Raw genomic sequence first — 26,542 nt, 5'->3', positions numbered from 1 at the left:
TCAGATGTTTGGCTTCCAAAAATAGTTCCCAGACTGGAACAGTCACTCCCAGGTTTGTGGTGTTCAGGAGCCAAAACGTTCAAGAACTAAGCTGTTCAAAAACCAAGGTACGACTGTATCAGTAACAACAACAAACCTACCCAACGAAAACCCCTAAACAATCCCCTAGCTCATGCATAGGTAAACTCGGCCCTCCAGATGTTTTGGGACTACAACTCCCATCATCCCTAGCTAACAGGACCAGTGGTCAGGGATGATGGGAATTGTAGTCTCCAAAAATCTGGAGGGCCAAGTTTGGGGATGCCTGCCCTAGCCCAAGAGTCTGTTCAGCAGCCTCAGCTTTTGTAGCTGGAGTCCGTCTGGGCCCCTCCCTCCCAGGCCACGTGGGAAAAGCCTGCAAGGCAGGGAGCAGGTCTTAATGCACTGAGCTCTACCTTATGCTCCGGTTCTATATATCTGCAAATAAAACCAGATCTCCTGAAGACGCCATGGTCTCCGATGAGCTTCATTCCAGGGAAGCCAAACCTTGGTAAACGCCCAGAACCCCAGGAGTCTCTCAGAGATTGGGGTGGCATGGAACAATACTAACAACACAGCTGTGCCTGGAGTCCTGCCTCTGGCCTGTCTTGTCAGTTTGTGTTTTCCGGTCCCTTTCAGACTCTAGTGGGCAGTTCCTTCTCATTTTATCCTCTTCCCCGACTGAAGAAAATAGCTTCAGAAGGCTGGAAACAGCCAAGGGGCCCAGTCTTCCTCATCAGGCTACACCAGTGGCAACCAACATTTTTGGGGGGGAGGCTCCCTCTCGGTTCCATAAACCCAGGGGTTTTTTTTTCAGCCTGAACTCGCCAGAACTCAATTCCGGCACCTCTCAGGTGGGCACCATTGCCATTCTAAGAGAACGAGTTAGGTCAGAGGTTGGCAAAGCTTACTGGGCATGGGCCCGCAGAGATGCTCCATGAGCCATACCGGCGCAGCGCAATGACAGAAATCACATCTGCTCATGTCCTTGGCGCCAGAAATTGCTTCTGCGCATGCCCAGATGCCGAAAATTGCGTCTGCGCAAAAGTGATTTCCGGGGTCTGGGCATGAGGAGGTTAAGGGGTGATATGATAGCCATGTTCAAATATATAAAAGGATGTCACACAGAGGAGGGAGAAAGGTTGTTTTCTGCTGCTCCAGAGAAGCGGACACGGAGCAATGGATCCAAACTACAAGAAAGAAGATTCCACCTAAACATTAGGAAGAACTTGCTGACAGTAAGAGCTGTTTGACAGTGGAATTTGCTGCCCAGGAGTGTGGTGGAGTCTCCTACTTTGGAGGTCTTTAAGCAGAGGCTTGACAACCATATGTCAGGAGTGCTCTGATGGTGTTTCCTGCTTGGCAGGGGGTTGGACTTGATGGCCCTTGTGGTCTCTTCCAACTCTATGATTCTATGATGTGCAGAAGTGATTTCTGGAGCCGCTGAAGAGAGTCCCTGCACCAGCTCAGTTCGGGGTCAGCTCATGGGCTGGTTAAACGGCCTCTGTGGCCACTTCTGGCCCATGGGCCTTAGGACCCTGAGTTAGGCGTTCATGGTGAGTTCCAGCACCTCTTTTTCTAGAAAAATAGCACTGCATAAACCCATCCCAGCATTATTCCAAATAGCGGTTTGCACGACCCACTAAGGAAGATAATAACACAAAGAAATTCAAAACAGGAAGAATCAATTGCACCTTTAGTCAAACTCCAATTAAAACTACTTTGTTTAATTAATTCAGCTAAACTGAACTTGATCCACCAGCGCCAGCTAGTACCAATAACTGGCTATCTTGTGATGACTCAGAATTGTAAATGGCCAAAGGAAATGGTTTTGAAAGTGACCAGGGCAGAAAAACTTTATATATATATGTTTTACATAATTTTATACATTTTAACTTTCACCATTTCAAAGATTAAAATAAAAGGTTCTTTTGAACCTTCGGGCCTCCTTCCCTCCCTCCCTGGGTTCCGTATTTAAAATTAGATTTTCTGCATCTTTTACATATCCATCTGTTACATATCCATAGTTACTGTAGTTAATTCCACATTACAAGTGTCATCACATCCCTGCCAATGCTTACAGTGGTCTTTTGTGTAAATTAGGAATTTACTCCAGTCTTTTAAAAATACTTGATCTTCCTGGTTTCTGATCTTCCCCATCAGTTTCGCCATCTCCACATACTCCATCAGTTTCGTCTGCCATTCTTCTCTGAGCAGCAACAAGCAACATATCGGCTAATAAAATACTGACAATATTTTTATAACACTATACCGTTTCAGAATTCATAAACAGAAGACATGTAATATGTGCATGGAGTCACAAACTAATAAGAATCAAATAAATGTTCCATGAACAGGAATGGTTGGAGTGGTAAGTCACTATCAAAGATCCCTGAAATGGATTACGTAATGGTCCCCAAAAGTATATCAAATACATCAGCTTACTGCACTTTTTTAGTGATAACTGATCCATGGCCATTTGACGTACTTTTGGGGACTATTAATTTGCTGATGAAGATTTATCATTGAAACAGTTCGTTACCTTGGAAGAACTGTTCTGTCTGCTGCCCAGAGCACCCTATTGTGGCGTTCGGAGCACCCATCATCTCATGTTTGTAGGATATTGACTGTGAAAAGGCCTTCTGCCTCCATTTCAGTGATCCTTGACAGTGATTTAAAACTCCTACCATTCCTGTTCATGGAACATTTATTCGATTTTTATTAGTTTGTGACTCTGTGCACATACTATATGTCTTCTGTTTATGAATTTTGAAGCAGTATAGTGCCGAAAAAAATCCGTATAGTTAAAGCTATGGTGTTCACAATAGTGATGTATGGAAGTTAGAGCTGGACCATAAAGAAGGCTGATCGCTGAAGAATGGCTGCTTTTGAATTATGGCACTGGAGGAGACTCATGAGAGTCCCATGGACTGCAAGAAGATCAGACCTCTCCATTCTGAAGGAAATCAGCCCTGAGTGCTCACTGGAAGGACGGATCCTGAAGCTGAGACTCCAATACTTTGGCCACCTCATGAGAAGAGAAGACTCCCTGGAAAAGACCCTGATGTTGGGAAAGATGGAGGGCACAAGGCAAAGGGGACGACAGAGGATGAGATGGTGGGACAGTGTTCTCGAAGCTACCAGCATGAGTTTGACCGAACTGTGGGAGGCAGTGGAAGACAGGAGGGCCTGGCGTGCTCTGGTCCAGGGTGTCACGAAGAGTTGGACACAACTAAACAACTAAACAACAACAACAATGGTGTTATACAAATATTGTCAGTACATTATTAGCCAACGTGTTGCTTGTTGTTGTTCAGAGTTTTCTGTTTTGCAACACAGGTGATTTTCTTGCCAGTGTGGTGTAGTGGTTAAGAGCGGTGGTCTCGACCGGGTTCACGTCTCCGCTCCTCCACATGCAGCTGCTGGGTGACCTTGGGCCAGTCACACTTCTTTGAAGTCTCTCAGCCCCACTCACCTCACAGAGTGTTTGTTGTGGGGGAGGAAGGGAAAGGAGAATGTTAGCCGCTTTGAGACTCCTTCGGGTAGTGATAAAGCGGGATATCAAATCCAAACTCCTCCTCCTCCTCCTCCTCCTCCTCCTCCTCCTCCTCCTCTTCTTCTTTGGTGTATTCCTCTCTGAGGGCAGTAAAACTTTCAATAAGAATTGAGGAAGGTGTTTTGCTCTATACCCTCTAGCATGGCCCATAATAAATAAGCAATCAACGTCCTCAGAGGGTCTGTCTCCAGCATCCCCCTGCCACCCCCATTGCCTCTTAGTACCCTCCTAGGTAATTCTCCTCCAAGACATGGAAATCCCCACTTTGGGTACTACTGGGCTCCACTGACTGCCTAATTCCGAGAGAGAGAGAGAGAGCTCACTGGGCACCAAGCTCACCCACGCTTCCTAAATCCTGATGTGCAGTTCATTGCTCAGTGGTAGTGAGTGACGTACACTCTGCACATGCTCAGCACTGCTCTTCTTTGCCATCAGGTCCCCTTTGTTTTGCCAGTGCTGATACTGGCCCTAAAAACCAGACTCGAGCCTTGGCTTAAATGAAATCTCGGTGCTGCTGCTGCTGCTGACCGTTTGACGTTGCAGGCTAACGCTTTTCTCTCTTCAAGAAGCAGGAAAGTACTGCAAGCTATTAGAGGAGGCAGGGCAAGCACAGAGCTTAATAAATCAGGAGAGGAAGATGGATCTGGCACAGGTCCCATTGGGCAGATTCTTACCTCTGCCGCTAACCTCTGCAGCATCAGAGGCTGGATGAGTGAGGGAGCAGGCAGGGTGGACCTGAGAGGAAGAGGAAGAGGCAAGATCGAGTTTTGTTTTGTTTTTTAATATATATTTATTAGCATTTTCTATAATGAAGCAAAAACGACAATAAACAACCACAACAAAAAAGAAAAAAAATATAACATACATACAAAAATATAAAACTTAAAAACAATTAAAAACACATAAAGTTTCAAATGCTTATTTATTTTAACTTATTTCTCAGACCTCCTCACACCTTCCCTTCTTGTATTCCAATTCAAATTATTAGCTCAGCAAATCCTTATTACTTATTTCTCAACTTTGACTTAATTATTTAATCTAACCTATTATTATTTTACTTTTTCACTTTCATCCATTTCCTCAATTTATTTTTGCTAACCTTATTTTCATTTAATTTAGTTCATTTTAGAAAACCAATTTTACCTTATCCAAACTTAAACATCAATACTTATCAATACTCATTCTTAAAACATTTTTTCTAAAGTTGATCCAAATTCCCTTCCACGAATTTCCCAATTTTCATACAAGTAACAAAACAAAAATAAAAACAAGACAAATTATAATTATGTACCCTTTGGATTCCCAAACTCCACCCGAGGCAAGATCAAGTTTTGGACTATGTACGCAACTCCCATCATCTTCAGCTGTGGCTGGCTGGGCCTGATGGGAATTGTAGTTCAGAACACCTGGAGGGTGTCGGGTTGCGGAGGATCTCCAAAGAGCCATGATGCCCAAAGATGGAAGCAGGTCAGCCAAAGTGGTGAGGGGAGATGGGCCCTTTCGCTCAGGCCTCACCTGTCCACTGCCACCAGATTTAATAAGAGCATGAAGAGAGCCTGGTGGATCAGGCCCATGGCCCATCTCAGTGGCGGATTTACATATAAGCTAAACAAGCTATAGCTTAGGGCCGCCCAAAAAAAATTAAAGGAAAAAAAGAACTGGATGTACATTTCCAAAATATAAGATAAAAAACAAATAAAATAAAATCTACATACAGCAACCATGTTTTGTGTTGTGTAGGCTCCTATGACATAAGTCATGGGCCTGCTACCCTGCTACCTGAAATATCACTGGTTTGCTCATTTCTATATATAGGGTGCCTACATTCTGCACTGTGGGTTAAACCACAGAGCCTAGGGCTTGCTGATCAGAAGGTCGGCGGTTCGAATCCCCGCGATGGGGTGAGCTCCCGTTGCTCGGTCCCTGCTCCTGCCAACCTGGCAGTTTGAAAGCACGTCAAAGTGTAAGTAGATAAATAGGTACCACTCTGCCAGGAAGGTAAACAGCGTTTCCGTGCGCTGCTCTGGTTCGCCAGAAGCGGCTTAGTCATGCTGGCCACATGACCCGGAAGCTGTACGTCAGCTCCCTCAACCAGTAAAGCGAGATGAGCGCCGCAACCCCAGAGTCATCCGGTACTGGACCTAATGGTCAGGGGTCCCTTTACCTTTACTTTTACCTTCTGCATGGACTGGTTGTGGCAACGTGTGCAAATGGCTTGAGATACCTATGAGGTCCTTAAATGACCATATAGCATATATTCAACACGAAAAACAGTGACCATTTGTTGTTGACAAAGAACAGCTGGACATTAAGGGCCCCATGACCTTCAGGAGCTGAGGGCCTCATCCAACCTCAATCTGGACCATCTCCTCCAGCATCCTGTTCTCAAAGCGGCTGAACAGCTGCATGTGCTGTGGGAAACCAGCAAGCAGGATTCGAGTGCAAGAACAACTCTCCCCCACTGCAATTTCCAGCAACTTGCATTCTGAAGCTTCGCTGTCTCCCGCTGTGGAGGCAGAACACAGCCTTCCTGGCTAGTAGGCACCCCAAAAATCCAACTCTTCTGGACATCAATCATATATATTTTTTAAAAATATATTTATTAACCTTTCAAAATTTATACAAAAAAGACAAAAAACAAAAAACAAAAATATAAGAATTAAAAACACATATAATTTCATTCACTTATTTTCTTTTAACTTATTTCTCGGACCTCCTCATACCTCCCCTTTTTGTATTCCAGTTCAAATTATTCATTCAGCAAATCCTCACCCTCAATTTTCACTTAATTTTACACCTTTCTTTCTTCTCTCCCCCCCCCCCCCAATTATCTTAATCATTACAGCTGGTAACCACTTAGATTCAGTCCAACATCAATCTAACATTCACTAATTTTATAATATTTCCCAAGATAGTCCTTCAATTTCTTCCAATCTTCTTCCGCTGTCTCTCCTCCCTGGCTTCGGATTCTGCTAGTCATTTCTGCCAGTCCCATGTAGTCTATCACCTTCATCTGCCATTCTTCCAAGGTGGGTAGATCTTGTGTCAATCATACAAGAAATATGCAAAATAACTAAGCAAGTGTTAGAAGTCACACTAGAACTGGCCCTACTGAACATCTTCCCAGACAATAATGCCCAATAATGGAGAGACTTGTCAGGAATAAGCATGGACCAATGGTATCAAATAGTACAGTGGTACCTCGGGTTATGTACTTAATTCGTTCTGGAGGTCCGTTCTTAACCTGAAACTGTTCTTAACCTGAAGCACCACTTTAGCTAATGGGGCCTCCTGCTGTCGCCGCGCCGCCAAAGCACGATTTCTGTTCTTATCCTGAAGCAAAGTTCTTAACCCGAGGTACTATTTCTGGGTTAGCGGAGTCTGTAACCTGAAGCATATGTAACCTGAAGCATCTGTAACAAGAGGCACCACTGTATGGGAAACAGCCTTATTAGAAAAACTAACCAGTAAACTGAAACTGACATGGGGACAAATAGAAGAAGATGCCTTTGCCCTGGTGTGGGTCCCCTTTATCACAAACGTAGCCCAACAAGGCAACAACGAGAATCCGCCGACCAGTGGCGTAGCGTGGGGGGTGCAAGGGGGGCCGGCCGCACCGGGCGCAACATCGGGGGGGGGGCGCGCTCGCTGCCTCCGGAGTCGCCGAAGAGCCTCAGGCGCAGGCTGTAGCAGAGCCGCATGTCTCGCGGAACCGACGAGCTGTGCGCGCGTCCGGGCTGAAGGCGTCCGGCAGGCAGCGGCTCTCAGCGCTCGCCGCAGTCCCCGCGCGTCAGGGCCGCGGAGGACGCGCCAGGCAGCCCCTCCTCACAGCCCCGCCTCCGCCGCTGCTGCTGCAGCTGCTGGGCCTTGTTGCATTTTCCTCGCCTCTCTGCCCCCCTCCTCCTCCGGGCAAGCGGCGTGGTTTGGGCGGCAGCGCCAGTGGCAACTCGCCTCAGATCGGCAGGTTAGGGGTTGGGGGGGCACAAATTACTTGCCTTGCCCCGGGTTAGGGGGCGCAAATTACTTGCCTTGCCCCGGGTGCTGACAACTCACGCTACGCCACTGAGGGACAGAACCACTTTAGCTAATGGGGCCTCCTGCTGTCGCCGCGCCGCCAAAGCACAATTTCTGTTCTCATCCTGAAGCAAAGTTCTTAACCTGAGGTACTATTTCTGGGTTAGCGGAATCTGTAACCTGAAGTATATGTAACCTGAAGCGTCTGTAACAAGAGGTACCACTGTATGGGAAACAGCCTTATTAGAAAAACTAACCAGTAAACTGAAACTGACATGGGGATAAATAGAAGAGGCTGCCTTTGCCCTGGTGTGGGTCCCCTTTATCACAAATGTAGCCCAACGAGGCAACAACGAGAATCCGCCGACAGCATACGACTCAATCTGGCTAACCTGATCCAAAAATACACACCCACTCACACACAAAAACAAATCTCACCATAGCCAACCAAAGACAACCAACCACACCCAGTGGCGTAGCGTGGGGGGTGCAGGGGGGGGGCCGGCCGCACCGGGCGCAACATCTGGGGGTTAGGGTTAGGGGGCGCAAATCCACGGGTAAGGGGGCGCAAATTACTTGCCTTGCCCCGGGTGCTGACAACCCACGCTACGCCACTGACCACACCCTAGGCCAGGGGTCAGCAAACCCTTTCAGCGGGAGGGGGGGCGGTCCTCTGTCCCTCAAACCTTGTGGGGGGACGGACTATATTGCGGGGGGGATATGAACGAATTCCTATGCCCCACAAATAACCCAGAGATGCATTTTAAATAAAAGCACACATTCTACTCATGTAAAAACACGCTGATTCCCGGACCGTCCACTGGCCGGATTGAGAAGGCGATTGGGCCGGATCCGGCCCCCAGGCCTTAGGTTGCCTACCCATGCCCTAGGCCACCCCCAACCTCTCTCACCACCAAGGAAATACAACAAGCAAATAGTTTTAATGTATTTTTAATTTCTGTTGGAAGCCGCCCAGAGTGGCTGGGGAAACCCAGATGGGTGGGGTACAAATAATAAATTATTATTATTATTATTATTATTATTATTATTATTATTATTATTATTATAGAACCCCCACAAGTGACTCTGACACAAAACCCCACACATACACTAAGTAGAAGAATAGAGGTATTGCCCCCCAACCCCACCGCACTCACCATTCCCTCCCCCCTCTTTTCTTCCTAACCTAACACTGTATGCAACACTAATGCCTCACAACAAATGAAACTGATCTGTAGAAAACACAACTTGAAAAAAGAGACAATGCACGCATTTTTGTAAACTAAGAAATCATATATATATATAGAGCCCATTCCTCCATGAATTTTTCCAATCCTTTTTTAGGATGCTCCCTGTGGCAGTGAGTTCCATAGTTTATGCGGCGCCCAAAGAAGTGCTTTCTTTTAGCTGTCCTGAACCCCCACAACATTCAGCTTCATCGGATGTCCCTGTTATGGTGTTATGAGAGAGGGAGAAAGACTTCTTCTCTCTGCCAACTTCCTCCATGCCACGCAGATGGGTGCCCCTTGCCCCTTGCAGGGGAGGTCGGCAGCTGGCACTGGGGCAGCCCGGCTCCACCGGAATCTCTGGCGCTTGTACAGCAGCCAAGCATTTCTCTGGTTATATAAAGCCTGTGGTTAACGTACGTGAGGATTTGCGGGGAAATCGTATTACTACTGTGAAAATGTTAATTGCAAGAAACATTAATGACGGCATGTTGGGCAATTAAAGCCTGGCTGGTGCAGAGAGCCCAGGGCTTGGCGAGGAGGTGTGGAAGGCAGATGAGATAATGGGCTTATCTAAGGAGCAGATGAAATGCCAGTTGTATCAGAAACAGTACATTCTGGTTTGTTTGTTTTTTAGACCTGTGGTTCCCAAACCTTTTGTGGCCACCGCCTCGTCGGTTCCATAATCTCACCCCAAATGTCCCACAAAAAATAATAATTCAGAACATTGCTTTGCTTCAGACCTACTCAGGAAGATAACACCCCCCCCCCACGAAATTCAGAACAAGAAATTGCACATTTATGCAGGATCCGGTTAAAACTAGTTACCTTGATTGAGGCAACAAAATGGAGGAACTGGGTGCTGGGATACCAGCTTTTCAATGTCTGATAGCCGTTTACACCTCCAGCGCTTCCCCCCATCGCTGCCACCCCTTGCCTCTTAGAGCCCGCCCCCCCCCCCCACACACTTTGGGAACCGCTGGCTCAGATTGTAAGCTGCTCAAGTTGGGATGCAGGGATGCTGCAAGTACGATGTACTTAATAACACATGGGATAATGAAGGAAGATGGAGGGCGGCTGCTGTTTTGTCTGCAAGGAAGAGAGCACAGCTGGGGGTCTCCCAATTGCTTTCCCCACCCCACTGAGCCAGTGAGTTGGGAGAAAGACGGGCGTATAATTATTTCGCCCCCCACAAAGGACCACTATTTCTCTCTGGGTCCACCGCCTGGGAGAGGATTGGGAGAGACTTTTGCTGCGTGGGCAGAGAGATTTTGCATTTGTGCAAAAGATGAATTCACCTTCTAAGATAAAACAGTGTGGAGAACCACCACAGAAGCCAGCCTGCCGGTGGGTAGACTCAGCTGGTTAGAGCATGGGTAGGCAAACTAAGGCCTGGGGGCCGGATCTGGCCCAATCGCCTTCTCAATCCGGTCCGCGGATGGTCCGGGAATCAGCGTGTTTTTACATGAGTGGAATGTGTGCTTTTATTTAAAATGCATCTCTGGGTTATTTGTGGGGCATAGGAATTTGTTCATCTTTTTTCTTCAAAATATAGTCTGCCCCCCCCCCCCATGGTCTGAGGGACAGTGAACCAGCCCCCTGCTGAAAAAGTTTGCTGACCCCTGGGTTAGAGAGTCCAGGGAGGGGTGGGTCTGTTCCGCTGCCAAACAGCTTTGGGAGAGTCCTCCCAGGCCTGAGTTTCTTGAAGTAGGAGGAAAACGCTTGGCTAATTTATGGAAGAGCAGGGAGGGAGACTGGGCTTAGGCTGTGAGAAGGCTGAGCTGTTCAGCGAAGCTCAGGGACAACTGATTGGGTAGAGTATGAGGCTGTTAATCTCCAGGTCACGGCTTCAAGACCAGTGTTGAGCAAAAGATTCCTGAATTGCAGGGGTTGGACTAGATGACCCTTGGGTCCCTTCCAACTCTGCAATTCCATGATTCTAAGATAGAACGGCATTTTTCAGGGCGGTTAAGATCCCTTTTGAATTTAATGTTGAGATGCCTGGAGCTTTCCTGGTGGTCCCTTATTCCACAGTCCTGCGCAGTGCCAGATTTACGTTTAAGCTAAACAAGCTATAGTTTAGGGCCCAACTCTCTTGGGGGCCCACAAAAATTTAAAGGGAAAAAAGAACTGGATGTACATTTCCAAAATATAAGATAAAAAAACAAATAAAATAAAAGCTACAAACAGCAACCGTGTTTTGTGTTGTGTAGGCTCCTAGGATGTAAGTCATGGGCCCCACCTGCTAGCCTGCTCCCTCAAATATCACTGCTTTGCTCCTTTCTATATATAGGGTGCCTACATTCTGCATGGACAGGGTGCAGGGCAACCTGTGCAAATGGCTTGAGATACCTATTAGGTCCATAAATTACCATATAGCATATATTCGACACAAAAACAGCGACAATTTGTTGTGGACAAAGGACAGCTGGACATAGAAAGGGCCCCATTACCTTCAGCAGCTGAGGGCCGCGTCAAACTCAAATCTGGCCCTGCCCCTGCCCCTGCCTCCTGTCTCAAAACATTCCGCTAACAGGCACCCCCTCTCTCCTCTCTCTTCTCCAGGCCTCCTCAGGACATCAGCCTGGAGGAATTTGATGATGAAGATCTGTCTGAGATCACCGACGACTGTGGCATCGGCCTTAACTATGACTCGGACCACTATGAGAAGGTGAGAGGGGCAGTGGACGGGTCAAGGAGGGATCGGTGGCGTTTGAACACCAGATCTGTGAGCGGCATCCTCTTTCTTGCAGAAGCCCCGGAGCCCAGCTCTGTGGGAGCTCCACAACTTGCAGCCCCTCTGCTCCCGAATAACTCTCAAAACTTTAGTTTCCCGGGTTTTCCTTTCGCTTTCAATGAAAATAGGAATGTTAGAATCTTCCTGCTAGATCAGGCCAGCTTCCCCTTCTCATACACAAGTGGGATGCAAGAGTGATAGCCTCCACCCCTCTTGCTGGCTGCCATCCTCAGGTAGACTGGCTCTGTCCATGGAGGTTCCATTTAGGAATCACGAGAAACTAAGGAGAGCCCTGCAGCGGCTTGGCCAGGCCAAACGGGGCCCGTCTCGCAGTGGCCAAGTGGATGCATCAGACCCTGCTTGCGATTCCCAGTCATAGAATCATAGAATTGTAGAAGGGACCCCAAGGGACATCTAGTCCAACCCCCTGCGATGCAGGAATCACAGCTATTTAGGGCCAACACTGCCTTAGATAAATGTCTGGTGCCCTTTAGAGTGAGACTTGGGAAAAGGCGTCTAAGGAATGTCTTTTTGCCATGCACACACACAGACACACAGAAATTTATTATTATTATTATTATTGTTATTGTTGTTGTTGTTGTTATTATTATTATTATTATTATTATTATTATTATTATTATTATTATCCCAGTTGAACCAGATCCTGCAACAGGAGGTGAAAATTCCTGTTTAATTCCTGTGTTTTTGGCTACTGTTAAAGGTACAGGAGAGCAAAACAGAAGCAGCTTTGATCTCTCAAGGAGCATCACTGAAGCCCCCAGTGTGTGTGGGGGGGGAGCAATTTTTACACCTTCCCCTGGAGTAATAATAATTATTTATTATTTATAACCCCACATATCTGGCTGGGTTTCCCCAGCCACTCTGGGCGGCTCCCAACAGAATATTAAAAACACAATAAAACATCAATCATTAAAAACTTCCCCAAACAGGGCTGCCTTCAGATGCCTTCTAAATGTCAGATCGTTGTTTATTTCCTTGACATCTGATGGGAGGGCGTTCCACAGGGAGGGAGCCTCCACCAAGAAGGCCCTCTGCTTGGTTCCCTGCAACCTCACTTCTCGCAGGGAGGGAACCACCAGAAGGCCCTTGGACCTCAGTGTCCAGGCAGAACGATGGGGGTGGAGATGCTCCTTCAGATATACTGGACCAAGGCCATTTAGGGCTTTAAAGGTCAGCACCAACACTCTGAATTGTGCCTGGAAATGTACTGGGAGCCAATGTAGGTCTTTAAGGACTGGTGTTATGAGGTCTCGGCGGCCGCTCCCTGTCACCAGTCTGGCTGCCACATTCGATTAGTTGCAAAGTTAAGAGCAGGGGTCAGCAACCTTTTTCAGCAGGGTGCCGGTCCACTGTCCCTCTGACTTTGTGGGGGGCCGGACTATATTTTGAAAAAATAAAATAAAATAAAAAGAATTCCTATGCCCTACGAATAACCCAGAGATGCGTTCTACTCATTCTACTCATGTAAAAACACGCTGATTCCCAGACTGTCCGTGGGCCAGATTGAGAAGATGAATGGACCGCATCCGGCCCCCGGGCCTTAGGTTGCCTCCCCCTGCTTAAGAGGGTCTGAAGACTTTCCCTTCCTTGTTCAGCCCATGTGGGTCTCTTGCTGGTGCCGGGAAGCCACCTTCGGCAGAGCCGGTGGTTGACAGGTCACCTGCGGTGTGTTTGCTGAGTCAGTGCCTGTTCCCTGCTGCTGAGTCAGGGAGAGAGACTTCCCTGCCAGCTCTTTCGCACCCTGCGAAGGCACAAGACGGTCAGCACTTTCCGTCTTGGGAAATTGCGGAGCAGAAGATCCCATAAGGACACAAGAAGAGGCTGCTGCTGGATCAGGCCAGTGGCCCATATGATCCTGCATCTTGTTCTTCTCACAGAGGCGACCCAGATGCCCATTATGGGAAGCCTGAACGCAGGATCTGAGCACCAAAGCAACGCCCCCCTCCTGGGGTTTCCAGCAACTGGGAAGGCGGTGAAGGTCCTGTGTGAGTGTCTGGAAGTAGTTGGAGGATGGATGGCGGCTAACAGATTGAGGTTGAATCCTGACAAGACAGAAGTACTGTTTTGGGGGACAGGGGAGGGGCAGGTGTGAAGGACTCCCTGGTCCTGAATGGGGCAACTGTGCCTCTGAAGGACCAGGTGCGCAGCCTGGGAGTCATTTTGGACTCACAGCTGTCCATGGAGGCGCAGGTCAGTTCTGTGTCCAGGGCAGCTGTCTACCAGCTCCATCTGGTATGCAGGATGAGACCCTCCCTGCCCGCAGACTGCCTTGCCAGAGTGGTGCACACTCTGGTTATCTCCTGCTTGGACTTCTGCAATGCGCTCTACGTGGGGCTACCTTTGAAGCTGACACAGAAACTACCACTAATCCAGAATGCAGCAGCTAGACTGGTGATGGGGAGCAGCCGCTGAGACCACATAACACCAGTCTTGAAAGACCTACACTGGCTCCCACTACGTTTCCGAGCCCAATTCAAAGTGTTGGTGCTGACCTTTAAAGCCCTAAACGGCCTGTATCCCTGAAGGAGCGTCTCCACCCCATCGTTCTGCCCGGACACTGAGGTCCAGCTCCGAGGGCCTTCTGGTCATTCCCTCCCTGCGAGAAGCCAAGTTACAGGGGCCCAGGCAGAGGGCCTTCTCAGTGGTGGTGCCTGCCCTGTGGAATGCCCTCCCACCAGATGTCAAAGAGGAAAAACAACTACCAGACTTTTAGAAGACATCTGAAGGCAGCCCTGTTCCGGGAAGCTTTTAATGTTTAACACACTACTGTATTTTTAATCTTTGTTGGAAGCCGCCCAGAGTGGCTGGGGAAACCAGCCAGATGGGCGAGGTATAAATAATAAATTGTTGTTGTTGTTGTTGTTGTTGTTGTTGTTGTTGTTGTTGCCTCTAACTGTAGAGGGCAGAGCGGAGCCATTCTGGCGAGTAGCCATTGACAGCCCTCTCCTCCATGAATATGGCTCAGGGCCAGATTTAGGTTTGATGAGGCCCTCAGCTGCTGAAAGTAATGGGGCCCTTTATATGTCCAGCTGTCCTTTGTCCACAACAAATTGGCACTGTTTTTTGTGTTGAATATCTGCTATATGGTAAGTGATGGACCTAATAGGTATCTAAAGCCATTTGCACATAACAAAATATGTATGGTATTTTATCAAAGTAATTGTTGAACTGAAATACAATTAAGAAGAAGTATATTAATAGTGAAATAATTCTTAAGCTCTAACTTAAAATGATTTTTTATTCATAACAAACTTAATAATGGCATTTGGCAATAACAAAAGTTCCTTTAGAAACACAATTTACAAAGTCTCATAATCTAGTCTCTAGAAACTTGCTACAACAAGAAATAATAATAGGTGTAAATATGTGATGCAAACTATTAATAATTATAAAGAGCAGAATGTAGGCACCCTATATATAGAAAGGAGCAAACCAGTGATATTTTAGGGAGCAGGCTAGCAGGCGGGGCCCATGACTTACATCAGAGGAGCCTACACAACACAAAACACTGTTGCTGTATGTAGGTTTTATTTTATTTGTTTTTTATCTTCTATTTTGGAAATGTACATCCAGCTTTTTTCCCCTTTGATTTTTTTTGGGGGCCCCCAAGAGATTTCAAATGGGGCAACTAATGGAATGTTTAGTATAAGTAAGATTCAAAACACGACGCTCCTTTTTACTGTAGATATTCTCCTGTACTGTGAGATAGGTAAGGAATCCCAAAACTCCAGCTCTTTCTCCAAGCCACAAAACAGCTTGGAGAACTACAGACTACATTTTTTAATTTATTTGTAGCCCATATTCCCAAATATATCCAAATATCTGATAGGATTTTGTTTTTCTCCCCCTGCCAGGACTGCCTGGTGCTGGAGAGATGTGAGCAGCCCAACCCCATCTCCACCTTCCAGGACGATTTCCAGGAGTTTGAGATGATCGATGACAACGAAGAGGAGGAGGAAGGGAACGGGCTGGAGGAGGTGCCCCCCTCGCTCTCGGGGTCTCCAATCCCTTCGCCCACCCCAGAGGAGACCCAGAAGCATCGCCCCACCACTCTCAACCTGACCGTGACGGGGACACAGGTGAGTCCGGGAGGAGAGCCTTGGGCACCCGGAGTTTTGCAACTCCTGGAAGCAACTTGGTCCCAAAGCATTCTGCAACAGCAGGTTTGTTGTTGTTGTTTAGTCGTTTAGTTGTGTCCGACTCTTCGTGACCCCCTGGACCAGAGCACGCCAGGCCCTCCTGTCTTCCACTGCCTCCCGCAGTTTGCTCAAACTCATGCTGGTAGCTTCGAGAACACTATCCAACCATCTCGTCCTCTGTCATCCCCTTCTCCTTGTGCCCTCCATCTTTCCCAACATCAGGGTCTTTTCTAGGGAGTCTTCTCTTCTCTTGAGGTGGCCAAAGCCTTGGAGCCTCAGCTTCAGGATCTGTCCTTCCAGTGAGCACTCAGGGCTGATTTCCTTCAGAATGGAGAGGTTTGATCTTCTTGCAGTCCATGGGACTCTCAGGAGTCTCCTCCAGCGCCATAATTCAAAATCATCCATTCACCCGCGATAAAGGGGACTTACCAGGAATCTAATATTGAGATGCTTACACAAGCCTGCAACCAGCTATATGCTATGCATGTAAAAGGGGAATGTAAAACTCTGCTAAGTAAAGGAACTTGCTAGCGCAAGTTAGGAAGGATATTAATAGTGCCACTGTATTCTGCTCTGGTCAGACCTCACCTGGAGTACTGTGTCCAGTTCTGGGCACCACAATTCAAGAAGGACACTGACAAACTGGAACGTGTCCAGAGGAGGGCAACCAAAATGGTCAAAGGCCTGAAAACAATGCCTTATGAGGAACGGCTAAGGGAGCTGGGCATGTTTAGCTTGGAGAAGAGGAGGTTAAGGGGTGATATGATAGCCATGTTCAAATATAGAAAAGGATGTCACATAGAGGAGGGAGGGAGGTTGTTTTCTGCTGCTCCAGAGAAGCGGACACGGAGCAATGGATCCAAACTACAAGAAAGAAGATTCCACCTAAACATTAGGAAGAACTTCCTGACAGTAAGAGCTGTTCGACAGTGGAATTTGCTGCCAAGGAGTGTGGTGGAGTCTCCTACTTTGGAGGTCTTTAAGCAGAGGCTTGACAACCATATGTCAGGAGTGCTCTGATGGTGTTTCCTGCTTGGCAGGGGGTTGGACTCAATGGCCCTTGTGGTCTCTTCCAACTCTATGATTCTATGATTCTATGATTCTAATAAACAATATATCCTTTCCTGACTCCCTGAACATTCCCACATCCTGAGCCATCCAAGCAAGAGAGAGAGAGAGAGAGAGAGAGAGAGAGAGAGAGAGAGAGAGAGAGACGGACTGACTCCAGGAGCATTTCGCATCATAAATAAACCAGGAAGGAGTCGCTCTTCATCTGCATTAAAAGCTGCAAGCAGAGAGCAGAGTCCTGATTTGCACCCCCCAAATGAGGCTGGGGGAAGGGAGTCTTCCCTGCCTGGCAACTGCTGCTGCCTCCACCACTGGCCTATTTGATGCCCAGATGGGCTTCCAGATCTGACAGGATGTCCAAGCATTTGGATGGCAGCGCCTGGGATGCCCAGAGAGGCAGTGTGGCGTTTGTACGCAGCCCCCGGTGGTCTCACAGACTATTGACCCGTACACCACTAATTCGCTGCCACCAACCAGGTCCTCCCCGGTAAATCACTTCATCTCAGTCAGGTTCTTAAGTTAGCAAAGATGAGTGTAGTTTATTGCAGACACAAATAAACTCTAACTGCATTCAAAATGTTGTTACTCTTTACCTTCTTAGTCTTATTTTTATCTTGCCTCTAACTCTTCTACCTCCTCTCACACAAGAACCAACTGCTCTAACTGTCTCTCTAATTCCAACTGTCTGCCAACTGCTTTCCCAACTGCCTTTCCCAACCAACAAACTAAAACCAGCCAACCCAAACCTCGGGCGAAGCCCTTTTATAAGCCCCTGACTTTTCTGTTGGTCTGCCTAATGACTCTTTCTCTCCCCCTGTACAGACATTTTAAAAAGAACAGGCAAACGCCACAGGAATGTTTCGCAATGCTGTACAAAAACCGGGCCGGGCATTTGTGGCTTTTGCAGGCTTAATAGTCAGAAACAGAGGAAGCTGCCTAGTTTCGGGGACAATTCTGTCACAGCGTTCGGGACAGAGGGAAGAAAGTCCATCTTCACGCAGCGTGCAATTAAACTATGGCGCTCACTCCCCCAGGAGGCAGGGATGGCCACCAACATAGCTGGAAATATAATGTTTTAAGTGCATTGTTCAAATGTGCCATTAGATGACAATGTTGAGCTAATGGCAAATTCAAGTGAACTTTTGAACAATGGGAAACTGATAGCAACTCAAACAGGCTGGCAACAGAGGGTTGGACTAGATGATCCTCAGACCCCTTCCAAGTCTAAAATTCTCCGATTCCTTCTTCCAAAAGGAAGACCCAAAACTGGGTGTTGGATTGGGGCATCTATAGTCTTCCCTCCTTTCCCCACGGAAGCAGCTGCTTCAAAACATCCTCTCCCCCCCCCATCTCGTGTCAGTTCATGTGCTTGTCACTAAGCCCCTTTTGGAATTAATCTTTCCCAATCTCCCCCCCACACTTTAATCTGCTGTGTCATTAACCCTCCCTGGAGGGCTCAGTCGGCAAGGCTGCAAGTGCAATTTCCCGAAATATGCGTTCCGAATAATGTGCCGTAAGGAAGAGAGGAAGGAAGGCAGAGGAGCGGCAAAGAGGCCTCGCTTTCTGAAAGCCCCTTAGCATTCCAAAAGATGAAGGAAAACATTCCTGGTTAAACCACCAGTGCCCCCCCCTTTTTTTGTCAACAGCGAACGGACGGGTTCTGATTCATTCACATAGAAACCCTTTCCGAAAGCCACTCATGGCAGTGCACAGATCAGGCTGGAATAAACCCCAGGACACTTACAAGAACTCAGTTGTTTTCACGCAGCTGGCAGCGCCTGCACTGTGGAACTACCTGCCACTTGATATCACGTTACGCTTTTTGGAGCCTGCTGAAAACATTTTTGCTTAGACAAGCCTGTCCAGATGTTTAGAAAGTTGGCCCGAGTTTTAATTCTCTTCTTAGTCCATTGTTAACTTTTAAAGAGTTTTTAATTATTGCTGTTAGTTTTTCTTATTCATAATAGCCATCTGTCAGGGATGCTTTAGTTGCGATTTCTGCATTTCAGAGAGTTGGGCTGGATGATCCTTGGGATTATTTTACAACTCTGCATTTCTAAGATAATTTTATTAATCTATCCTTTTTTGTAAACCTCTTTCAGGCGTTTTTGTTTTGTTTTCATGGAATCATAAAATTGTAGAGTTGGAAGGGACCCTGAGGATCATCTAGTCTAACCCTCTGCAATTCATGACAGGTGGTCATCCAATCCCTCCAATGGGGGGGGGGAATTGGGAGGGTTTTTTTTTTTTGCAATCAAGCGTTGTGCAAATTTTATGAAATAATTAAATAACGCAGAAAAGTTTGGCGATGCAGCAGTTTTCTCACCACAAACAGGCATTCCCAAACACATTTCACCTGGAAAGGCACTATTTTAAATCCCCTTGGATACTTCTCCAATTCAAGAGTTGATTCACAAAATTCATCTACGTTCTGATCTGCACATTAATCCAGATCAGGTAAACTCATACCAGAATCTGGAGTCTTTGTGCTTCATGCGGCAGCTAGACTGGTGACTGGGAGCGGCCTCCAAGACCACATAACACCGGTCTTGAAAGACCTACATTGGCTCCCAGTATGTTTCCGAGCACAATTCAAAGTGTTGGTGCTGACCTTGAAAGCCCTAAATGGCCGCAAAGGCCCAGTATCCCTAAAGGAGCGTCTCCAACCCCATCGTTCAGCCCAGACACTGAGGTCCAGCTCAGAGGGCCTTCTGGCGGTTCCCTCCCTGCGAGAAGTGAGGTTACAGGGAACCAGGCAGAGGGCCTTCTCGGTGGTGGCACCCACCCTGTGGAACGCCCTTCCATCAGATGTCAAGGAAATAAACAACTATCTGACATTTAGAAGACATCTGAAGGCAGCCCTGTGTAGGGAAGTTTTTAATGTTTGATGCATTTATTGTGTTTTTAATATTCTGTTGGCAGCTGCCCAGAGTGGCCGAGGAAACCCAGCCAGATGGGCGGGGTATAAAAAAACAAATTATCATTATATTATTATTATTATTATTATTATTATTATTATTATTATTATTATGCTAATTCTTGAGCATAGACATCGTGGCTGGTGACCTTTGACAAACCTGCGCCAGTCCTATCTGGAAAAGGCAACACTCACCTGGGGCTTTCTGCAATCAAAGCAGGTGTCTTCCATTCCCACTGCTACAGCTGTCCGTTAAGTGCCTTAATCTGATATCTAGTGGCACAATCTTTTGCAGCTCCATCGACCCACTTCGTGCCCCAGATCCTGTGACTCAGGCGGGACTCCGAGAGGAGCAAGGACTGCTCTCATTCTTTGAGGCAGCTCCTTCTGTGCCATCGTGGTTTTGGAAGTGCCCCTTTACCGATCCAGCGCTGCAAAAATGCTCTCAACCGTAGGCCCCGAACCAGAGGGGGATCCTCTCTTGGAACGGTAGACTGCAGCAATCCCTGACTGAGCAGCTCTCTCCTTCGGCACAGTTTGTTGTGATCCCTTCATGGCAGGGGTTGGACTAGATGACTCTTGGTGTCCCTTCGAACCCTACAGTTCTATGATTCATTGGAGGGTTTTAAACAGGGGTTGTGGGGCTTCTTGCTAGAGGAGACTCTTGAGAGTCCCATGGACTGCAAGAAGATCCAACCTCTCCATTCTGAAGGAAATCAGCCCTGAGTGCTCACTGGAAGGACAGATCCTGAAGCTGAGGCTCCAAGACTTTGTCCACCTCATGAGAAGAGAAGACTCCCTAGAAAAGACCCTGATGTTGGGAAAGATGGATGGCACAAGGAGAAGGGGACAACAGAGGACGAGATGGTGGGACAGTGTTCTTGAAGCTACCAGCATGAGTTTGACCAAACTGCGGGAGGCAGTGGAAGACAGGAGGGCCTGGCGTGCTCTGATCCAGGGGGTTACAAAGAGTCGGACACGACTAAACGACTAAACAACAAGAGCTGGGGCTTCTGTCAGGGTTCCTAAGCTGTGATTCCATTATTGCAGGCGGTTGGAATAGGTGACCTTTGGGTGTATCAAACCTATGATTCTGTGATTCTTCTTATTAAATTTCCATTTTATCACATTTAAACACATCCTTATACTCTTTACATATTTGCTCTATCGAGCTTCAACTTCTCTCCATCCCGTCTCATGACTTTCATAGTTCATTATTACTTCATAGCAGTTATACATTTTCCAGTTTGCGTTTCACTCCTTCCGTTTATCACAAAATTTTAAATAGATATACAGAAGGTACAAATCATACACCTTGCAAGTTTTCTTACAACAACCCTGCTAGTGTTGTTAATTGTTTACAGTAATCCTTCGGATATTGTACAGATTTACTCCAGTCTTTTTGGAAAGCTTGGTCACGCTGGTTTCGGATTTTCCCGGACAGCTTTGCCAGTTCTGCATAGTCCATCATCTTCATCCACCATTCTTCTAACGAAGGGATTTCCTGTTGCTTCCATTTTTGGGCCAAAAGAGTTCTTGCTGCTGTTGTTTGACACATTAACAGTTTAATGTCTCTCTTTGGGGTCTCTTCCCCTGCTACAGCTAACAGAAATGCCTCTGTTTTTTTCTTCCACAAAAGTACTTTTAAACATTTTCTTTAACTCATCTCTGCTCTCTTTTCCTCCCCTGCGTGACCAGGACTCCCTGAACAACAACAGCGGCTGCAACCCAGCGCCCCCCTTGCAAAGGGCCACCTGGCAGGAGACTCTGCTCCACACTTCTTCTTCTTCTTCCTCCTCCTCCTCTTCGGTGCCCCATGCTGGTGAGTGCCCTCCCATACCCCTGGCCCCCTGGGGAGAACTGGCTCTCCACAGCAAGCAGAAACTGTGCAGGAGGGTGGAGGTATAGAGGTACAGAGACTTTCAGCCCACAGGTCTCAATAACCCCAGTGCGGGTCCCAGTTAGACCACACGGCCTATCCCCCCGACAAATCACATTCTGTGTGGTTACAGGTAGGTAGGCGTGTTGGTCTGCCATAGTCAAAATAATTTTTAAAAAAATTCCTTCCAGTAGCACCTTAAAGGTAAAGGGACCCCTGACCATTAGGTACAGTCGTGGCCGACTCTGGGGTTGCAGCGCTCATCTCACTTTACTGGTCGGGGAGCCGGCGTACAGCTTCCAGGTCATGTGGCCAGCATGACTAAGCCGCTTCTGGCGAACCAGAGCAGCGCACGAAAACGCCGCTTACCTTCCCACCGGAGCGGTACCTATTTATCTACTTGCACTTTGACGTGCTTTCGAACTGCTAGGTTGGCAGGAGCTGGGACCGAGTAACGGGAGCTCACCCCATCGCGGGGATTTGAACCGCCGACCTTCTGATCGGCAAGTCCTAGGCTCTGTGGTTTAACCCACAGCACGACCCGGTACATGCACATGAAACACGCACATGAAAGCTCATACCAAGAACAAACTTAGTTGGACTCTAAGGTGCTACTGGAAGGATTATTATTATTATTATTATTATTCTGTGTGGTGTCGGGTATGGAAGAGGCTGCAGAGGAGCAACTGAGAGCTGACAACGGTTCCTTGAAAGCAGGGCTCACAGTTGGTGTCGATCAGCCGACAGGGAATCCCACTGGCGCCAGGAACTCCATAGCGCAGCCCTGATTTGTCGGGGTCGCTTTCTCCATTTGTAGGAAGCTGTTTGCATTCATTCCTCGGCCCCCTCTGCATTCTTCCTTCTGCAGAGGAAGCTGCCTGCATAGACACTGCTGCCTCCATCCCAGCTGCAAGTCCCCTTTCAAGGCGCCCTCCCAGTGCCAATCAGCTGATTGTTACAGAAAGTGTGTCTCCACAGAAGGTTGCTGCAACTGCCAATCAGCTGAACGTTGGCAGCTGTTAGTCACCTGTTGTTAAGGCATCAGGCAATTGAGTCACAGGTGGGAGGTCCCATCCCCTTGTCCAAGTTGGTGCACAGCAGAAGTTGCTGGGGGGGGGGGTTAGGGATGTGGATCCAACTCCCCACTTCTTCACTAGACTGACTCAAGGGATGGGCTGTGGAGTTCAAGAGCTGCAGGACTTGCCAGTCAGGGTCTGGGCCATGGAATGGCAACAGCAAAGGCCTTTGGAGGTCTGGGATATATCACACTGTGAAACAGGACTGTTCATGGTGTCCCAACTATAAAATTGAAGAAATCGATATATATATAGCCGCACCGGCAGCATATTTCTTCTTTCTCGTATCCAAAAATGCAAGGAGGGCTTTTACACTCGCCAGAAGCTCTGCCCTGCCCTCGCCGGTCCTGGAAGGATCCTTTTAAAAAGTCCCATATGCTCAGAGACTTCGCGCCTGTTCATTGGGGGAGATAGGAAGCCCAGAGCACTTGTTCTTTAGATGTCCCTTTTATGAAGAGGCACGTAGGGAGACCATTGATCCCCTGCTGGTGAGGCTCGCTGACCTCCCGGAAAAGCAAAAATTTGACCTTTTCCTGTTAGGTAAAGGTCATAAGATGACCCGGATGGTCGCCAGATTCTGTGTACAGATCTGTAGGCGCAGACCGTCCCCCGACCCAAACTAGTTCATTAAGAAAACCCCCAAACTCGGTTCCATGGGTGACTCTGGGTCATCTCTCTGCGGTAGCTTATCTTAAAGTTTAAAGTGTTTATACGCTTATCGCATTTATAAATCTTAAATTTATTGTTGTACATTGTTTTAAATGTTTGTTTTCCTTCTGGGATTGTACCCCCAAGTGTGTTTTATAAGCTGGTCTCCGACCGTAATAAATTATCTATCTATCTATCTATCTATCTATTGCACGATGATAGGTTGTTCCAACTAGATAAGGCCCAGGGTGAGACGGTTGTGTAGACTCCCCCAGATTGCTGGCTTTGACCTCACTAGAGTGTTGTCGGGATGGTTCCTGAGTCCTGAACTTTGCCGTCTGCTCCTTCCCCTTGCAGAGCGATCCTCCCCTGTGCACGCGTGTCTCCAGGACGGACCGTGCTCAGACACTCGGAGTGGCACAGGCCCTGGCCGAGCCCAACCTCCTTGCAAACCACCGCTTTATGATGCCGAAGGGAACAGCCAGGAGCTGCGGGAGGCCCCGCCCCCTGCCCGACCTGGGGAGGACTACAACATGAACATCGTCTCCTCCATGCCCTGCTCTCAGCCTCCTTCAGATTCATCTGTCCAGGCCCCCAGGGAGGTTGCAGAAGATCCCCAAGGTCCCATCACATGCCTGGCGTCTAAGTCGCCCGTCTTCAGCCCCCACAGGTCACCGGCAACGGAGATTTACTGTGCCAGGTTCCAGAGGGATGTGGCAGGATGCCAGGAGGCAGAGAAGGTAGCCGGGGGCTCCCCCGTCGTCTTTGCTGGGGGAAAATCAGGGCATGGGTCCCCTATCTCACTGATTGACCAGGGAGGCTCTCCGCTGTCGGACGATGAGGCTCCCAAGGGCCGCCGAGACGCTGGGTCTGGAAGGAGCCACCCCACGGGAGACCATGCCGCCCCGACCAGAACGGCGACGGAATCCCTGAGCTCCGAGGGAGAAAGTGGCCACAGGGGCCGGGCACCCAGCGTGCGAGGGCCACCTTCTGCCTCGTCGGACACCACGTCCCCCTCGTCAGACCCTGGTATTGAGGCAGACCTCACCAGCCGCAACTCCAAGTCCTTCCCACCGTGCAGCCGGCACAGCGAGGACCTCAGCTCGCCTGGCTCCGACTCAGACGTGGAGGGTGAGATCGAGGCGGCCTTTGCCTGCAACGGGAACCGCCTGGCCAGCAACATGATCTCCAGCATTTCGGAGACAGAGCTAGACCTGAGCAGCGACAGCAGCAGTGGACGCTCCTCCCACCTCACCAACTCCATTGAGGAGGCCAGCTCCCCGGGCTCAGAGGCCGAGCTGGAGGCAGACCTGGAGTCCCGGGGAGTGCTGGGCCTGAAGGACACCCTTCTGCTAGACGTGGGCAGAGAGGAGGAGGATGGGGTGGCGGTGGCCCCGGAGAGTGCAGTGGTGAGGAGGGACAGCCTGGCAGCCCTCAAGATAGAGGAGTTCTATGAGGACCCGTCCGCTCCCGTCGAGCCAATGGACAGGCCCCTCTCGGACTCGCTGGACCTGGAGATCGACCCCGACCACAGCCTGGAGACCCTGCGGCGCTCCTTCTACTTGCCGGTGGGGGCCAAGCTGGTGCCCAAGGGCCGCAGCGACAGCGACGACCGAGCGGGGAACAGCGAGTACGACTCTGATTCCGACTCCGAGTCGGAGCCGGACCTGAGCGAGGATTCCGACTCCCCGTGGCTGCTCAGCAACCTGGTGAACAAGATGATCTCAGAAGGCTCGTACCCCATCAAGTGTGCCGACGAATGCTTCCCGGCAGCCCACTCCCTCTCGGACACCATCTCTCCCGCCTCCGACCTGGAGCCCGAGATCCCCAGCGAGGCCCTGGGGGAGGCGCAGCCTGGCCCTCCGCAGAGCATCGAGCTGGTGGACATGGAGACCCTCCGGTGTTCGCTACGGGAGGAGGAGAAGCCCACCGAGTCAGGTGGCCCGGCGGACGAGGTGGGTCCCTACCTGTTCATGAGCAACCTGACCAACGACACCATTGCTCCCGTCTTTCCTGGGAGGCCACTCTCCGGCTGCTGCAAGAGCGGCGGCGGCACCCCAGCCAAGGGCTTGCCCCCCAGGGAGGTCGCGGTCAAGGCCGACCCAGCCACGGGGCCCGAGGACTGGGCGATCGACGGGGACCTGGACTCTGGCATCTTGGAGGACAACGACATGATTGACGACGTCCGGTTAGAGGGCAGCGAGGGGCTGGACGTCTCCACCGCCAAGACCAACCGTTGCTTCAGCTTCGCCTACTCTCCCGAGGAGGAGGAGGACGGGGAGGCCCCTTCCCTAGGCAGCCTGAAGGGCTCCCCCTTCTCCGAGGAGATGCCCCTGCCCCCGCCCACCATAGCCCTGGACGACTCCCTGGCCTACGACTCCGTCAAGTACACCCTCGTCGTGGACGAAAACACCCAGCTGGAGCTTGTCAGCCTCAAGCGTTGCACGTCAGTGCTGAGCGACGACAGCGAGCTGCTGAGGGCCTGCGACGCCGCCGACCTGGAGGACGCGGGCAGTGACTTTGGGGAGGGGCTGGTGGCTCCAGATGGGCGCAGCTCTTCCTCGGAGGACTCCTCGCCCGAGGCTGACCTCCACTTCTCAAAGAAGTTCCTCAACGTCTTTGTCAACAGCACCTCCCGTTCCTCCAGTGAGTGCCACCCCCTCTGTGGCTGCAGGGGGCGGGGTGGGTGGGAGGGAGGGCACTTCCTGCGACCAGCACACGATTGCCTGTTGCCACCCCAGTCACCTGGATGCAAGATCCAGGGGCCCTTCTAGGTTGGTCTCCTGGCTCCCAAGCAACAGGGACCCCCTCAGGGCCTCACCTGCTGTTGCCCCATTGTGGCCACAGACGGTCTTGATTGGCTGTCTTCCTGCCGAGAGGCAGGCCTCTGCAATTGGCTTCCTATCCTTAGAAGAAGAAGCCCTCTGTTCTAACAGTTTGATTGGTACAGATGCCACACCCTGCCTTTGATTGGTAGAGGTGCCCCTTCGCATCCCTGATTGGTACAAGATGCCACACCCTGCCCTTGATTGGTAGAGGTGCTGCACCGCATCCCTGATTGGTACAGATGCCACACCCCATCCCTGATTGGTACAGATGCCACACCCCATCCCTGATTGGTACAAGATGTCACACCCTGCCCTTGATTGGTAGAGGTGTTGCACTGCATCCCTGATTGGTACAGATGCCACACCCCATCCCTGATTAGTACAAGATGCCACACCCTGCCCTTGATTGGTAGAG

General features: G+C 49.2%; 1 protein-coding gene across 1 annotated transcript in view; it reads left to right on the top strand.

Moving 5' to 3' along the window:
- MAPK8IP2 (mitogen-activated protein kinase 8 interacting protein 2) overlaps positions 1 to 26,542 on the top strand; it is a 49,337-nt gene that overhangs the window by 12,557 nt on the left and 10,238 nt on the right. Inside the window, exons 2-5 of the mRNA XM_083461040.1 lie at positions 11,380 to 11,485; positions 15,427 to 15,651; positions 21,395 to 21,518; positions 23,657 to 25,945. Of these exons, the coding sequence (XP_083317166.1) occupies positions 11,380 to 11,485; positions 15,427 to 15,651; positions 21,395 to 21,518; positions 23,657 to 25,945 (2,744 nt within the window). The remainder of the gene's footprint in view (positions 1 to 11,379; positions 11,486 to 15,426; positions 15,652 to 21,394; positions 21,519 to 23,656; positions 25,946 to 26,542) is intronic.

The sequence above is a fragment of the Podarcis liolepis genome (assembly GCF_965112155.1).
Source record: "Podarcis liolepis genome assembly, chromosome: 10".
Taxonomy (NCBI): domain Eukaryota; kingdom Metazoa; phylum Chordata; class Lepidosauria; order Squamata; family Lacertidae; genus Podarcis; species Podarcis liolepis.
The sequence above is the reverse complement of the archived record's forward strand: the minus strand, read 5'-3'. Positions and strand labels throughout refer to the sequence as shown.